This window comes from Esox lucius, chromosome 5, assembly GCF_011004845.1.
Source record: "Esox lucius isolate fEsoLuc1 chromosome 5, fEsoLuc1.pri, whole genome shotgun sequence".
Taxonomy (NCBI): Eukaryota; Metazoa; Chordata; class Actinopteri; order Esociformes; family Esocidae; genus Esox; species Esox lucius.
In genome coordinates, this window is record NC_047573.1 from 2,508,475 (window position 1) to 2,526,601 (window position 18,127).

At 45.7% G+C, this 18,127-nt stretch overlaps 1 protein-coding gene across 5 annotated transcripts in view; it reads left to right on the forward strand.

Moving 5' to 3' along the window:
* Window positions 1-18,127, forward strand: part of LOC105029863 (zinc finger MIZ domain-containing protein 1) — a 167,042-nt gene that overhangs the window by 90,810 nt on the left and 58,105 nt on the right. For all 5 annotated transcript variants that reach the window (XM_020046824.3, XM_020046828.3, XM_010903419.5 and 2 more), the window contains one exon: window positions 6,789-6,902. In XM_020046824.3, coding sequence (XP_019902383.2) covers window positions 6,834-6,902 — 69 coding nt within the window. In that variant the 5' untranslated portion in view covers window positions 6,789-6,833. The remainder of the gene's footprint in view (window positions 1-6,788; window positions 6,903-18,127) is intronic.

The window sequence follows — 18,127 nt, forward strand, 5'->3', positions numbered from 1 at the left end:
AAGCATGATGGCAATTCAATATGTGCAAAGATGCAAATGTAATGTGCAAGGTGCATGTGCAACTGAAATGCAGGGATAGCAGCAGTGAGGTTCTCGAGGTAAACGTACCTGTAACAACTGAAAACTACCATTATCAGACTTTGCAAGGCAGTGTCAGAGTAGTACAAAGGGAGTAGTGCATTAGGGTCCCTGAGAGGCGGGGTGGGTATGGTTTGTGATTGGTCACAGAGTTAAGTAGAGTTACAGTAGATTGAAAGAAACTGTTCCCACACCAGCAGGCTCAGGAACAAAGACTTGTACTGCCTGACTGATGGTAGGAGGGAAAACAGTTTGTGGGATGGATGTGAATGGATGGTCCCGTGGGCCCTACTCAGACACTGCTTGCGCTGGAGGTCTGCGATGGCTGGGAGCTGGGTACCCCTGATGTGCTGGGCGGTTTTCAACACCCATTGCAGGGCCTTCCAATCGGCAACAGAGCAACCACACTGTGGCACAGTTAGTCAGAATGCTGTGTACAGGAACGCAGTCGTGGGTGAAGAGGGAGTACAGGAGGGTGCTCAGCACACATCCTTGTGGAACACCAGTGTTCAGGATCAGGGTGCAGGAGGTGAAGTTGTCTAACCTGACAGACTGGGGACTTTTGGTTAGGAAGTCCAAAGTCCAGTTGCAGAGAGAAAGGCTGATCCCCAGGTCATGGAGTTTGTTGACCAGCCTAGACAGGATGATCGTGTTGAATGCTGAGCTGACGTCTATGAACAGCATTCTAAAAGGTGTTGGTTTTGTCTAGGTGGGTCTGGGCAGAGTTTAAACCTGTGGAGATGGTGTCCTCTATTGACCTGTTCGACTGGTAGGCAAACTGGTAGGGGTCCAGTGCTGGGTGGAGGTATGACTTAAGGTTGGCCAGGACCAGTCTTTTGAAGCATTCATGATCGCGGGGTTGAGTATGAGGGAAGTCATTCAAGCTAGACACAGTTGACGGCTTCGGCACTGGCGCAATGGTTGCGGTCTTGAAGCAACATTGCTGGTGAAGATGTTGATGTAATCCAGAATGGAGGAAGCTCCTCAGGCCAAAAGTAGAGAACTTCAGACCTTCTATGTTCCAGGATGTGATCGTTAAAACCTTGCCCTGTGTGGTTTTTGCTTTGGATCTGGTTTAGGTGGGCACCATTAGGTGGATGAAATGTTGGGGTCATCTACCAAAGTAGGATTAAGGAGGTGGCCTGCCACTCCCCCCCGTCTCTCTTTCTCCCTCTCTCTCTCTCTCTCTCTCTCTCTCTCTCTCTTGCTGCTCATCTCTTTCTCTCTCTTTCTATCCCTGTCCACCCCCTCTCCTCCATTTTGTTCTTCCCTCCTTGTAATCATTCTGAGTGCTGCAAGCTAACATTAGATCACCAGTCAGTCAATGAGGATCACTATTAAGTCCTTTATGATCTAATTCACCTCCAACAGTCTGAGAACAATCACCTTGAGCCACACAGCGTGTCCCCCTCCTAAACAGCAATCTACTCTACTCAACCTCTGGTTAACAGTAGTGTATTAGAACAATAGACCTCTGGTTAACAGTAGTGCACTAGAACAATAGACCTCTGGTTAACAGTAGTGCACTAGAACAATAGACCTCTGGTTAACAGTAGTGCACTAGAACTATAGACCTCTGGTTAACAGTAGTGCACTAGAACAATACACCGCTGGTTAACAGTAGTGCACTAGAACAATAGACCTCTGGTTAACAGTAGTGCACTAGAACAATAGACCTCTGGTTAACAGTAGTGCACTAGAACTATAGACCTCTGGTTAACAGTAGTGCACTAGAACAATACACCGCTGGTTAACAGTAGTGCACTAGAACAATAGACAGCTGGTTAACAGTAGTGCACTAGAACAATAGACCTCTGGTTAACAGTAGTGCACTAGAACAATAGACCGCTGGTTAACAGTAGTGCACTAGAACAATAGACCGCTGGTTAACAGTAGTGTATTAGAACCAGAATAGGGTGCTATTCTGGTGCTTCAGTGTGTCAGAGAGGTGTGCAGTTTTCAACTATTTTCTGCTCAGACCTCATGCTACTTTAATGATGTCAGCACTTCAGACCTTCGATTAGTGTGTGTGTGTGTGTGTGTGTGTGGGTGTGTTTCGCACAGGCTTTGTTTGTTGTGTGTTCTAGATCAGGAAGGGGCTGATTGTGCATTTATTGGGGCAGGTGAGAAGGTGTGTGGTCGGGATAGTGGCCTCCTCTTGTGTCCTCTCCGTTCCTCCCTTCTTCGTCCCCCCAACCCCACAGCAGGCTTGTGGATGTGTGGTGTGTGCGTTGCAGTCTTCTGTGCCTTGTAGCGAGCAGCTTGTCTCCCTTAATGATCCTCCATACTCTGGCGCCTGGAGGATCCTGATTGTTTTGATACGCCGACCATTTAAATACATTACATCTGTTTACCACTAGTCTCTCCTCTGTCTCCTTCTATCTCTATCTATCCCTCCCTCTGTCTCTCTCCTCTTTCTCTTTCTGTCTCTATCTCTCCCTCCCTCTGTCTCTTTCCTCTTTCTCCTTCTGTCTCTATCTCTCCCTCCTTCTGTCTCTCTCCTCTTTCTCCTTCTGTCTCTATCTCTCCCTCCCTCTCTCTTTCTCCTTCTGTCTCTATCTCTCCCTCCCTCTCTCTTTCTCCTTCTGTCTCTATTGCTCCCTCCCTCTCACTTTCTCCTTCTGTCTCTATCTCTCCCTCCCTCTCTTTCTCCTTCTGTCTCTATCTCTCCCTCCCTCTGTCTTTCTCCTTCTGTCTCTATCTCTCCCTCCCTCTGTCTTTTTCCTTCTGTCTCTATCTCTCCCTCCCGCTGTCTTTCTCCTTCTGTCTCTATCTCTCCCTCCCTCTCTTTCTCCTTCTGTCTCTATCTCTCCCTCCCTCTCTCTTTCTCCTTCTGTCTCTGTCCATCCAACTATCTCCTCTTTCTCACTTTGTGTATGTCTCCTTACCTCCCTGCCTTCCTCCCTCTTCCCCCCTCCCCATTTCTCCCTCTTTCACTCTCTCTTTCTCTCTTTCTCTCTGTCTCTCTCTCTCTCGCTCTCTCTGTGACAACCTCATTCGGAAGCTGTGTGAAAGCTGCTAGGCTACGTGATCCATTTGTTCTGCTGTGATGACTCAATAAAGATAATGATTGTCGTTCCTTTGTCCCCTTTCAGAGGGGTAAGGAGCTGTGCAGTTCAACCCTCTAAATGAGATCTTCTTTGGGATGCAGCACTGATGTTTGTTCTGAACTGTAGTTTATTGAATCAGATAATATGTACAGTCCAAAAATACCCACTTTGAGATGCCAGTGTTTAGACTGTGTTTTAGGATTGAGTTTGGACAGTTGTAATATGGGTTTCTGTGGATATTTCTTCATGAACATGTAGAGTGAACGAATGGAAACTGTATACAGAAAAGTGATTCTCCTCAATTGCGAATGTACGGTTTTGTGGTTTCACATCTTGTTCTTCAGCTACGTTTAGTTAGAGACTTTCACTCTCTGTATCACTAGTGTCTGGGTTGTCTTTATTCTGAGCTTACTGTTGAAGCAATCTGAGTGATTTCACCTTCAGACATTAGCATGCACCGGTCTGAAGGGGAATTCTCTAGCTGGCTAATCCCCAGTGTTAGGATATTTAAAAGACCCAATCCTTAATTCACTTCCTTGTGAAATTAAATCAGAAAATGACTTTCATAATACTCTGACATGGCAGAGAGGGACACTCCCAGTCTAGGGGGTCTGTGAGCATGTTGAAATACACCGCTTCAAAAGATAGCCACATGCTCATCTGTCGTTGGGCCATGGAAAAGGACAGCCAGTCATGCAAAAGACCCCTGATTTGAGACAGTTCATCATCTCTCTGTTGTCCACCAACTAAGACGGACTGTAACACTCATCTTCGTTCTGTTCTGAGCGTGGTAAGGAATCGTAACGGCATTTTGACTGAGGGACTTCCTTCACATGTTCTGTTTGTCATGTATTGCCTGATTTTCCCTTAAATTATGACTAAATAACACAATTCTTAAAAACCCAAATTGAGTATTTGATCTGATCAAGGACAGCTAGCAATATCCAAGCAGATGTGTTCACCGAAAGTAATGACACAAACAAAAAACCCAAACAAACAGAGGAACACAATAAGGGTAACAATGTAGAGATAGACAGGAACATAAATAATGATAATGATCTACAAGATGGATAACAAAGGGAAGATAATGTAGGGCCTTCTTCATAACCACGTGTTTCAGTATCTCTACAACTGTATCCTGATGTCAATCTTTAATTTACCACTCGTTAGTTCTACAGCTAATAACTTCATTAAGTCAAGTGAACGACAGAACGTTGAATTAGTCTCACGGCTTTTAAAGCAAGTGTCAGATTATACCCTATTCCATTACGTTCCTTTTATAGTGCAGTATTTTAGACAAGGGTCCCAAATTATGAACTTTAAAGGAAATAGGGAGCCATTTGGGACACACAATCTTGTGTGTTATGAACTCTGCTTGGGAGAGGCATGGCCTCTCCGCGGTCTGCTGTCTGGGAGTCTTAATCAGAGCACCCTGATCTGAGTAACTCACTGTAACTGATCTGAGTAACTCACTGTAACTGATCTGAGTAACTCACTGTAACTGATCTGAGTAACTCACTGTAACTGATCTGAGTAACTCACTGTAACTGATCTGGGTAACTCACTGTAACTGATCTGAGTAACTCACTGTAACTGATCTGAGTAACTCACTGTAACTGATATGGGTAACTCAGTGTGACTGCTCTGGGTAACTCAGTGTGACTGCTCTGGGTAACTCAGTGTGACTGCTCTGGGTAACTCAGTGTGACTGCTCTGAGTAAATCACTGTGACTGCTCTGAGTAAATCAGTGTGACTGCTCTGGGTAACTCAGTGTGACTGCTCTGGGTAACTCAGTGTGACTGCTCTGGGTAACGTAGTGTGACTACTCTGGGTAACTCAGTGTGACTGCTCTGGGTAACTCAGTGTGACTGCTCTGGGTAACGTAGTGTGACTACTCTGGGTAACTCAGTGTGACTACTCTGGGTAACTCAGTGTGACTGCTCTGGGTAACTCAGTGTGACTGCTCTGGGTAACTCAGTGTGACTGCTCTGGGTAACTCAGTGTGACTGCTCTGAGTAAATCACTGTGACTGCTCTGAGTAAATCAGTGTGACTGCTCTGGGTAACTCAGTGTGACTGCTCTGGGTAACTCAGTGTGACTGCTCTGGGTAACTCAGTGTGACTGCTCTGAGTAAATCACTGTGACTGCTCTGAGTAAATCAGTGTGACTGCTCTGGGTAACTCAGTGTGACTGCTCTGGGTAACGTAGTGTGACTACTCTGGGTAACTCAGTGTGACTGCTCTGGGTAACTCAGTGTGACTGCTCTGGGTAACTCAGTGTGACTGCTCTGGGTAAATCACTGTGACTGCTCTGAACACCCCCTGTCCCTGAACACCCCTCTATTTGTCATGAAACCTTAAATCACCCATAAAGTGTTTTATTGTTAATTTCTGTGGTCCCTAATTCTTGGAGAAGATGCTCTAGCTGGCCCTCAGGAGAATGGGTGAGGTAGAGGGTCCAGTAGGTAGCGCTAACAGCTCTTTATGTGTCCATATTAACCACAGTATCTGAATCCAGACGCAGCCCTGAGCTAAGGAAGCGTTATCAGTATGGTCAGCACGCTCTCCAAACATCTCCTCTCATGTTGTAGTAGCAAGCAGAGCCCATCCCACGGAGTCCCTCAGTCTCAACAGCACTTTGTTCTGGGGTTTCACTGTCTGACGGTAATGGAGAGAGAGAAGTAGGGCGAGAGGGAGAGACAGAGAGGAGGAGAGTGGGCAGAGATATCTGCCTTTTGAACGTCTCGTACAGTGCTGTAATGGAAATGAGAGACTGAGTGAGACAGGCAGAGATGGGGTGTGACGGGGGGTCGACTCACACAGCCAGAGAGATACAAACAGAGCAGGAAGTAGATGGTGAGATAAAATGATGAAGATGAAGAGAGGGAGATAAAGCCAAAGAGAAGGACGGAGGATGAAGATGGAGGGAGATGTGTCTTCTTATGCTCAGTTGGCCGTGTTCTCATTAATTCACTGGGCTGTATTCAACCCTGCAGGTCTCTGAGTTATGGCCGGAGCTCTGAGTGGGATATCTGTCTGACGTTGAACGCTCCATTAAATCACTTCCCCGCAGCACAATTGATAACCTTTAATGTTCGGAGCTAATACTTCTAACTTCTGATAATGTTATGTGGCGTGTCGGATCAAGGGCCTGTTGTTCGCGCGAGCCCTTTCCTTCCACGAAGAATGATTCAGCTACACACGCGCAGCATTTCCATAAGCGCCGCCGAAATCAATATTGTGTGCTTGACGGGTTGTGGATGTGTGTGTGTGTTTGTTGGTGTGTGTCACCACGGTTCTGTCAGTCTGACAGACAGTGGTAGGCCACTGGAGCTTGTTAGGGGTGTCAGAGAGGCTGGAGTGTTGTTCTCTGAGCTCTACGAGGTGCATGTCACCTGCCAAATCAATATCCCCTCTCTCTCTCGCTCTCTCTCTCTCTTTCGCCTGCCTGGATGCTCCCTTTGGCACTCAGACACACACACACACACACAGGCATGCTCACACACACAAAAATGCACATAGGTATATCGACAGAAACACATAAGCAGACACAAATGTACCAAATGTATTCAGCTGTGTACTAAATTGTGCACACACACACACACACACACACACACACTGCAGTAACATTCCCTGTAACCGTGTTTTGTTCTCTTGCAGATGGTTTAATGGAAGCCAGATAAAGACCACAGAGGCCCAGTCAACATGAACTCTATTCCGTCAATGGACAGACACATACAGCAAACCAATGACCGGCTGTTATGTATCAAACAGGTGAGTTTCTGTTCAACTCTGCACAGCTGATGATGGCTGGTGGATTTTGAATGCCAGCTGAAGAGACAGATGTGCACGCCTTTTAAAATGTTAAAACTTTGCATGACACAACTAGGGCCCAGCCCTTCGGGCCATTCATCTGGTCCATTGTTTGGTCAGTAGGCTGTTGGTCAGCCAACGTTTCTTTAACTAAGCAGTTCCAAATGAATCACCAGTTTGATTTGCACCGGACACATGACTGATCCATTTCCTCACAGAGCGAATCTGAATGTGTCCCATTCTGAAAACGGAGGAGTCGGCTGGGACTGCTGACCGTAACAGGATTTTACACGTCATTCATATTTGAATAGACTCAATGCATTTACCCGAAAATTCAGTGATCCTCCAAAGCCACATCCTCTCTCTCTTTCGGTTTGTGGGGAAAAGTGTGTGTGGTTGCGTTGGTGGAGAAAAATATTGTATTGTTTTTTCTTCAGTGTTTTTGCAGTAATATTTCCCGAAAATCACATATCATATACTTTCAGTACTGGTGGAATTACAGTGGTTCATAGTGTTACTGAGCCCCAAGTGTTGTGATTGGAGTGGAGTTCCTTTCCCACCTGGCCTGACATAGTGTTCCTTTCCCACCTGGCCTGACATAGTGTTCCTTTCCCACCTGGCCTGACATAGTGTTCCTTTCCCACCTGGCCTGACATAGTGTTCCTTTCCCACCTGGCCTGACATAGTGTTCCTTTCCCACCTGGGTTGACATAGTGTTCCTTTCCCACCTGGCCTGACATAGTGTTCCTTTCCCACCTGGCCTGACATAGTGTTCCTTTCCCACCTGGCCTGACATAGTGTTCCTTTCCCACCTGGCCTGACATAGTGTTCCTTTCCCACCTGGGTTGACATAGTGTTCCTTTCCCACCTGGCCTGACATAGTGTTCCTTTCCCACCTGGCCTGACATAGTGTTCCTTTCCCACCTGGCCTGACATAGTGTTCCTTTCCCACCTGGCTTGACATAGTGTTCCTTTCCCACCTGGGTTGACATAGTGTTCCTTTCCCACCTGGGTTGACATAGTGTTCCTTTCCCACCTGGGTTGACATAGTGTTCCTTTCCCACCTGGGTTGACATAGTGTTCCTTTCCCACCTGGCCTGACATAGTGTTCCTTTCCCACCTGGCCTGACATAGTGTTCCTTTCCCACCTGGGTTGACATAGTGTTCCTTTCCCACCTGGCCTGACATAGTGTTCCTTTCCCACCTGGCCTGACATAGTGTTCCTTTCCCACCTGGCCTGACATAGTGTTCCTTTCCCACCTGGCCTGACATAGTGTTCCTTTCCCACCTGGCCTGACATAGTGTTCCTTTCCCACCTGGCCTGACATAGTGTTCCTTTCCCACCTGGGTTGACATAGTGTTCCTTTCCCACCTGGGTTGACATAGTGTTCCTTTCCCACCTGGGTTGACATAGTGTTCCTTTCCCACCTGGCCTGACATAGTGTTCCTTTCCCACCTGGCCTGACATAGTGTTCCTTTCCCACCTGGCTTGACATAGTGTTCCTTTCCCACCTGGGTTGACATAGTGTTCCTTTCCCACCTGGGTTGACATAGTGTTCCTTTCCCACCTGGCCTGACATAGTGTTCCTTTCCCACCTGGCCTGACATAGTGTTCCTTTCCCACCTGGCCTGACATAGTGTTCCTTTCCCACCTGGCCTGACATAGTGTTCCTTTCCCACCTGGCCTGACATAGTGTTCCTTTCCCACCTGGCCTGACATAGTGTTCCTTTCCCACCTGGCCTGACATAGTGTTCCTTTCCCACCTGGCCTGACATAGTGTTCCTTTCCCACCTGGGTTGACATAGTGTTCCTTTCCCACCTGGCCTGACATAGTGTTCCTTTCCCACCTGGCCTGACATAGTGTTCCTTTCCCACCTGGCCTGACATAGTGTTCCTTTCCCACCTGGCCTGACATAGTGTTCCTTTCCCACCTGGCCTGACATAGTGTTCCTTTCCCACCTGGGTTGACATAGTGTTCCTTTCCCACCTGGGTTGACATAGTGTTCCTTTCCCACCTGGCCTGACATAGTGTTCCTTTCCCACCTGGCCTGACATAGTGTTCCTTTCCCACCTGGCCTGACATAGTGTTCCTTTCCCACCTGGGTTGACATAGTGTTCCTTTCCCACCTGGCCTGACATAGTGTTCCTTTCCCACCTGGCCTGACATAGTGTTCCTTTCCCACCTGGCCTGACATAGTGTTCCTTTCCCACCTGGCCTGACATAGTGTTCCTTTCCCACCTGGCCTGACATAGTGTTCCTTTCCCACCTGGCCTGACATAGTGTTCCTTTCCCACCTGGGTTGACATAGTGTTCCTTTCCCACCTGGGTTGACATAGTGTTCCTTTCCCACCTGGGTTGACATAGTGTTCCTTTCCCACCTGGCCTGACATAGTGTTCCTTTCCCACCTGGCCTGACATAGTGTTCCTTTCCCACCTGGCTTGACATAGTGTTCCTTTCCCACCTGGGTTGACATAGTGTTCCTTTCCCACCTGGGTTGACATAGTGTTCCTTTCCCACCTGGCCTGACATAGTGTTCCTTTCCCACCTGGCCTGACATAGTGTTCCTTTCCCACCTGGCCTGACATAGTGTTCCTTTCCCACCTGGCCTGACATAGTGTTCCTTTCCCACCTGGCCTGACATAGTGTTCCTTTCCCACCTGGCCTGACATAGTGTTCCTTTCCCACCTGGCCTGACATAGTGTTCCTTTCCCACCTGGGTTGACATAGTGTTCCTTTCCCACCTGGCCTGACATAGTGTTCCTTTCCCACCTGGCCTGACATAGTGTTCCTTTCCCACCTGGCCTGACATAGTGTTCCTTTCCCACCTGGCCTGACATAGTGTTCCTTTCCCACCTGGCCTGACATAGTGTTCCTTTCCCACCTGGGTTGACATAGTGTTCCTTTCCCACCTGGGTTGACATAGTGTTCCTTTCCCACCTGGCCTGACATAGTGTTCCTTTCCCACCTGGCCTGACATAGTGTTCCTTTCCCACCTGGCCTGACATAGTGTTCCTTTCCCACCTGGCTTGACATAGTGTTCCTTTCCCACCTGGCCTGACATAGTGTTCCTTTCCCACCTGGGTTGACATAGTGTTCCTTTTCCACCTGGCCTGACATAGTGTTCCTTTCCCACCTGGGTTGACATAGTGTTCCTTTTCCACCTGGGTTGACATAGTGTTCCTTTTCCACCTGGGTTGACATAGTTGTTGAAATAAAAGAAATAATAATGAAGAAATAATTGTCCTTTTCCAGCTGCAACGAATCAACACACAAATCAACACTTGATTCAACCAGGAGTCAATGAACAATTAATTAACTAAAGTCAGTGATTGACCCGCGCTGATGCTCACTATCACTCCCGGAGACCGGTTGTCATATGATATTCCTGTTCTGGAAGAACATCTATATTGCAGGAATCTGGTGTGATTCCCTTGGTAATAAATGGTTCAGAAAGCAACCAGCGGTCAAAGCAACCAGTGAGAACCAGCTAACTCCAAGAGGCTTACACACACTCACACAAATACACACACACACAAACACACTCACATTCTTATATACACACCCACTCTCACATACACACCCACACACACACACACACACCCAATCACACTAGACTAAGCGTGTGCCATTCAGATTCAGCTATTCTCCTCCTCTCATCAACGAGACAATGATCATCAGGGGAAATCAGAACAATTAACTCACTATCTCCTTTTCCTGTCTCTCTCTTTCTCTCTCAATCTCTCTCTCATTCCATCTGCCCTCCTCTCTCATCTCCAGAATGTAGAATACCCAAGTCATTAAAATAATGAAGGAAATATTGTAAATCAGTCCAGCTGTTTGCTATAATTGAAAGTGTGCATCTTGAAACCATTAGCTATGCTTCTTTGTCAATCCTGCTAAGAATATAAATGAGCCATCCCTTTCTCAGTTGTTGTCTAGTTTATCATAACACAAGAAATGTGTCTATTTGTGTGTGAAAAACAGGCTGACAGAGCAACACATTGATGATGAATGACTGGTGACTTCAGTAGTAATTGATGGGACATGATGTCGTGATGCTGAGTTGTTTGGCTCAGTTGGTGGATCATTGGTAGGCTGTAATGAATGACTGGTGACTTCAGTGGTAATTGATGGGACATGATGTCGTGATGCTGAGTTGTTTGGCTCGGTTGGTGGACAATTGGTAGGCTGTAATGAATGACTGGTGACTTCAGTGGTATTTGATGGGACATGATGTTGTGATGCTGAGTTGTTTGGCTCAGTTGGTGGATCATTGGTAGGCTGTAATGAATGACTGGTGACTTCAGTGGTATTTGATGGGACATGATGTCGTGATGCTGAGTTGTTTGGCTCAGTTGGTGGATCATTGGTTGGCTGTAATGAATGACTGGTGACTTCAGTGGTATTTGATGGGACATGATGTCCTGATGCTGAGTTGTTTGGCTCAGTTGGTGGATCATTGGTAGGCTGTAATGAATGACTGGTGACTTCAGTGGTATTTGATGGGACATGATGTCGTGATGCTGAGTTGTTTGGCTCAGTTGGTGGATCATTGGTTGGCTGTAATGAATGACTGGTGACTTCAGTGGTATTCGATGGGACATGATGTCGTGATGCTGAGTTGTTTGGCTCAGTTGGTGGATCATTGGTAGGCTGTTGCAGTAGGGTTGAAGTTGGGTGTGATCACCACCGCGGCCGCTCTTATGTAAAATCTATGCAGACATTCCTCACTTAGTCACTGTGGATTCCAAGCATCTGCTGAATGCTGTGTGAAGTGTTGGTGAGCTGCCTCTCAAGTTAAACAAGCCCTATGTTCTTCGTGGTTGGAGTGGTGTTTGTGGAGATCAAATTCATCCAGCTCACATTTTTCTTCACTTGTGTAACAGTAGTGTATAATAGAAAACATACTTTTATGATCCGTGAAAATACTTTCTGGTAATTATTCTCATGCGTTCCCTGTTTCTCTGCCTGCCTGTCTGCGTAGAATCTAGTCCTAGAAAATCCACAATTCTGAAGGGCTTTTTCTGGCAGGACAGTTATTTTCTACCCGTAAGGGAGACCCTTATCTTTCAGCCTGTACAGTGGATGATGACAGTCTCCAGTAGATACACCTGCAGATATACACATGCACGTCTGTACACACACACACACACACACACACACACACACACACACACACACACATACACATACATACAAACTCTCTCAACACACACCGAGTCTTTGGTAGAAAATCTTTACCATTTACTCTCCACAGGACCACTTCTTCAAACTGTAAATGTCAATATTGGAAACTGTACTTCTGCTAAGTCTTCCCTAGTCTACTACACTTGTTAGCGAAGTCTGGCCCTGTTTTAGAATATCCACCATATTTGTCTGTTTAATCTTGAAAATCTGTGTGATGCCTCTTATAGTTTCTACTTATATTATACTCTGTAAACAAGCAACTGTAATATAAATGTTTACAATATGTTTTTGATTAGCATTCATGTTAATATGAATCCAAATCAATTCGGTTCTGGTGTCAACAAACCGGGTATCGGCTTTCTCTGGACTTCTTTGTTCTTGGGCTATGTAGACTAGGCTTTGGTTGAAAATCAGTGTTAAATTAAAACATCTCTATTTCTAATCAGTGAACATATCTAGGTCAATATGACACCAGTATTGACAATTTTAATGTGTTTAAAGGGAAACAACTAACTTGGCATAACCTTTTTGGGGCATTACTGAGAACCATTGGATTAAAACAAGTATAGCTACACTCCTAAACTAAATCTATTTAAAGGTGCAACGTTTTCTATGAAATGTGAAAAAACTCTAAGACATTTTTTATGAGTATACACAATAGGTTATTTTCAGCATGATCATCCCTCTTTTTCCCAAAATCACTTGTCGTGTTTGTCCGCAACAACTGTATTTCTGTCTTATCTCACCTTAGAACCCAGTTCCAATCTAAGTAAAAAATTATGTCTATTTAGTGGTAGCAGCTAGATCTGTTCTCTTGGCCAATACCGTCTCAAAGGTGAAGCATTCTTGGCAGGTACTGGGAGTCTGGTCAGAATGGAGGGAAGGCTGAATGGAGCAAAATACAGATAGATCCTTGAAGTAAACCAGAGGAAGAACAGACTTTAAATATTTGTGAGGCGACCTGAAGATGGCAGTGCTCCCCATCCAAAATGCCAAAATCCAGGGGTACGAAGCTGGTAGAGGCATATCGAAGAAGACATGAATCATTGACTGCTGCCCAAAGCACTTGTACAAAGTTCTCAATAAAGGGTCTGAATAGTTATGTGCATGAAATCTTTCAATTTTTTATTTTCAATAAATTGGCACAGATTTTCTAAAAACATAAATATGATTTGTCATTATGGTCGGAATTCTTTGTGAAGGCAATGTACAGAATATAGACCAACTCTTAGTGTAGGGTGCATGTATTTCCATGCTTAGTGTAGGGTGCATATATTTCCATGCTTAGTGTAGGGTGCATATATTTCCATGCTTAGTGTAGGGTGCATATATTTCCATGCTTAGTGTAGGGTGCATATATTTCCATGCTTAGTGTAGGGTGCATATATTTCCATGCTTAGTGTAGGGTGCATATATTTCCATGCTTAGTGTAGGGTGCATATATTTCCATGCTTAGTGTAGGGTGCATATATTTCCATGCTTAGTGTAGGGTGCATATATTTCCATGCTTAGTGTAGGGTGCATATATTTCCATGCTTAGTGTAGGGTGCATATATTTCCATGCTTAGTGTAGGGTGCATATATTTCCATGCTTAGTGTAGGGTGCATATATTTCCATGCTTAGTGTAGGGTGCATATATTTCCATGCTTAGTGTAGGGTGCATATATTTCCATGCTTAGTGTAGGGTGCATATATTTCCATGCTTAGTGTAGGGTGCATATATTTCCATGCTTAGTGTAGGGTGCATATATTTCCATGCTTAGTGTAGGGTGCATATATTTCCATGCTTAGTGTAGGGTGCATATATTTCCATGCTTAGTGTAGGCACTATGTAATCCCATGGTAATCAAACCCACAACCCTGTTAAAGCACCATGCTCCCTAAACTGAACTTCATAGAACAGTGTATACTGTAATTTAGAGAATATATATATATATTATATAGTCAAATATTAGCAGATATTGTCTACAGCCTGCTATATAAACACATACAGGTACTTTAGAGCCTATGGTGTATACTACAGAAATAGATTTTTGGTTTTCAGCCTAATATATAAATATATACATTAGAGCCTATGTAAATGAATCCATATAGCTTTGATCCTGCTACATGAACCGATATAGTTTAGAGATTACTATGTAACATATTGTTTAGACCCATTGCTCAAATTGATATAACTAATAGCTGAGGCTTTCTTATCTCATATCGATTAAACCCTTAATGCAGGCTTTGCTGACAGTCAATCATTAGACTAGTTGGATAGTAATAAGTCAATAATTCTGTCTGAATGGTGGCTACATCTTCTGGACTTGGGTAAGACTGTACCCCCTCAGTCTTTCTCAGTCTCTCTGTGTTCGCTGGGAGACTGTCCCCCCTCAGTCTTTCTCAGTCTCTCTGTGTTCGCTGGGAGACTGTCCCCCCTCAGTCTTTCTCAGTCTCTCTGTGTTCGCTGGGAGACCGTCCCCCCTCAGTCTTTCTCAGTCTCTCTGTGTTCGCTGGGAGACCGTCCCCCCTCAGTCTTTCTCAGTCTCTCTGTGTTCGCTGGGAGACCGTCCCCCCTCAGTCTTTCTCAGTCTCTCTGTGTTCGCTGGGAGACCGTCCCCCCTCAGTCTTTCTCAGTCTCTCTGTGTTCGCTGGGAGACCGTCCCCCCTCAGTCTTTGTCAGTTTCTGCTTGTCTGGATGGTGGACAGGTGTCAGTGTATATTTTGTCCCAGTGTGGGGGGCAGGGGGCGGAGGGGTGGTGGGAATCTCTCTTGGCTGCTAGTTAGATTTGATTGGTGGGTTTTGGCTGGAGAAGGGGCAACATCTGCGGTGTGGCACTGCCAAGCGAGTGCCGCGTGACACCAGCCGCAGACACTCTGGTGGGACCAATTGTTCCGAGTGCAAAGAACAGTAATCACTCCAAGCCGCAGTGGTTTTTTCCCCTACATAACGTATCCCTCTGAATGATCCCTGCGATTCCTAGGGTGTGTGTGTGTGTGTGTGTGTGTGTGTGTGTGTGTCTCCATTTCAGAACAATCTCCCCTCTCTCCGTTTCTCAGTCTCCTCCATCCTCCCTTAGTACCACTGATTGGGTGTGTTTAGCTTCCACTCTCATCTATATTTAGCATCTCAATGTGAGTTTCTCCAGTGCAGACTCTATCCACCAAGAATATTCACAGGCTCTCAAAGCCCCCAACCCACGCACACACACACACACACACACACACACACACAGAAGCCACTCACACCCCACACACTCATACCCCACTCCTCCTATACTCTGAACAAAGATTTACCCTGCAGGGAATGGTCTTAGACTGCACATGAAATATACAAGACTGGTTTCATCCAGCACTTGTCATATGCAGCCTTTGTAAGACGACATGAAAGCTGCCTAGTCAAATGCTGCTCTCTACTGCCCCCTACAGCGTATCCAGGGAACGTCGCTCAGACTATATTGTCTGATTCGCTTACTATCCCTGAAACAAAAGCCGGTCTGGATTCAAATGCTGTTCAAAATCACACAAAACACTTCTGCTGTGCTCCGCTGAGCCTCCCCGGTATGGCGCTAAAATAAACCACGACGCCAACTAAAATCGATCTCACATTCCAGGCACGAGCCAGAGCAGGGGCATCAGAGGGAGTCTGAATAGTGTTTGGACCCAGATGTGTGGAGGAGGTGGAATCAAAGGCAGACAGAGAGAGTAAGAGAGAGAGGGTGCATGTCAAGATGCCAGCCTCTCCTGTAAACACGGGCAGCTCCTTCGGATGGCTTTGATGCTACGGAGCGGCTGGCCATGTGCTTCTTATGTAACCCAGAACGACACAGAGGCTCGTACATAATCTCAAACAGAGCGACGACACATTGTCAGAGAGGCTGGAGTCTTTTCTTATTGATTTATGTTCCTTTACCCCACCCAGGAAATGACGTGGAGACTGACTGTGTTACTGGGCTGTCTGACCCAATGAGTGAGTGAGAGGTTGAGTGACTAAGCAACTGACTGGATGGTTGAACGACAGACCGACTGGCTGACCAATTGGCTGAGTGACTTGCTGACCAATGGTCTGGCTGGCTGAATGGCTGACCGGCTGGCTGGCTGGCCTGTCTGCTGAATGACTTAATGGTTGGTTGTCTGACCAAACGGCTGACTGGCTGAATGACTGACCGACAGGCTGGCTGGCTCGCTGACCGATTGGCTGGCTGAATGACTGACCAGTCAACTTACTGACCAAGTTACTGACCAAGCTTTGTGAAGGCCTTAACTGACTTAATGAGAGTCCCAAACAACCCAAATGACCTGCTAATTCCTCTAAGGAAGTGTTTGACCTGTGCTCACCGGCCAAGAAGAGTGCATTGCGTAGGGAATAGGGTGTGAATCGGGAGGTGACACTTGCCAGTACCAGAGGAATAACTGGGTGGAGTCAGCCAGGGTGATTACACACACACACACACTGGGTGGCTGGTGCTACAGGGTAATCGGAGGAATGCAGTGCTCCTTGCATGAGATGGTTTCCTCTCAGTGGGAGGATGATGATGGTGATAATGTAAGAGATGGTTTCCTCTCAGTGGGATGATGATGATAATAGTAATGATGATGGTGGTGGTGGTGATGATAATGTAAGAGATGGTTTCCTCTCAGTGGGGGGATGATGGTGATAATGAAAGAGATGGTTTCCTCACAGTGGGGGGATGATGGTGATAATGTAAGAGATGGTTTCCTCTCAGTGGGGGGGATGATGATGATGGTGATAATGTAAGAGAAGGTTTCCTCTCAGTGAGACGATGATGGTTTTGGTGGTGGTGGTGGTGATAATGTAAGAGATGATGGTTTTGGTGGTGGTGGTGATAATGTAAGAGATGATGGTTTTGGTGGTGGTGGTGGTGATAATGTAAGAGATGATGGTTTTGGTGGTGGTGGTGGTGATAATGTAAGAGATGATGGTTTTGGTGGTGGTGGTGGTGGTGGTGATAATGTAAGAGATGATGGTTTTGGTGGTGGTGGTGGTGGTGATAATGTAAGAGATGATGGTTTTGGTGGTGGTGGTGGTGGTGGTGATAATGTAAGAGATGATGGTTTTGGTGGTGGATTTGGCGATGGTGGGGGTGATAATGCCTGGTCTATGGAGACAGACAGACAGTTGTTACTGCTGCATTAACGCACAAGTCCTCACGGCACATGTTACAAATGACTAAAATGAAACAACAAAAGGAGTATCTGACCAATCAGGCCTTATTTTCCCTCAAATCAAGATGAATGTAAACAAGACAATTGACACACCACACTCAGACACATAACTCAATGTATGACAGTCATCAATCCCGTCCCCACCTCAGATTATAAGGGTAGAGAAACATTGACATCAACAGGTTATTATCAGTGTTAACGGTGTTCAGCAGAAAACCAGACTCAACATGACATCATGATTAAAACATGTCCCCCAAAGTCCATTGAACAATCAAACCCCCCTGGTCCGTATCATGATCCATGCGACAATATCAAACAAACGACGTATGCATATCCAGTTGTACCTGTGACAGATTCTACCTTTAAAATAGGGAAAACCTCTACCTTTGACAGGGACCACCTATAATAGGGAAAGATTCACTGTCCAAACATACCATGATAGCCATCATAATGTAGATCATTAAGCATCATCACAAATACGCTGAAGTCCAATACTGGGATTGTCATCGTACAGAGTTTCCCACCTGTCTTGCGAGAAACAAACCTTCATACATATGAAATCACCATATCGGTTCATTTAGGAAAATCTTAGATTGTAAGGAAAGAAGTTAGTTTCCAATCAAGTGTCCTTTAGTTTTTGTCTTCAGTTTTCTTTGTCTTGCATCAGTGATAAAAGTTCCAAAATCTGTTGTTCTCATTATCTAGGCACATGCACTTCCTATGAAACGTACATTCATATTGTAATTGTTAATGCTCAGATTCCACACTACCATCACTTCTTTTGTTATTTATTTGACATTTCTTCCTGGCATGCGATAAAGTTTGA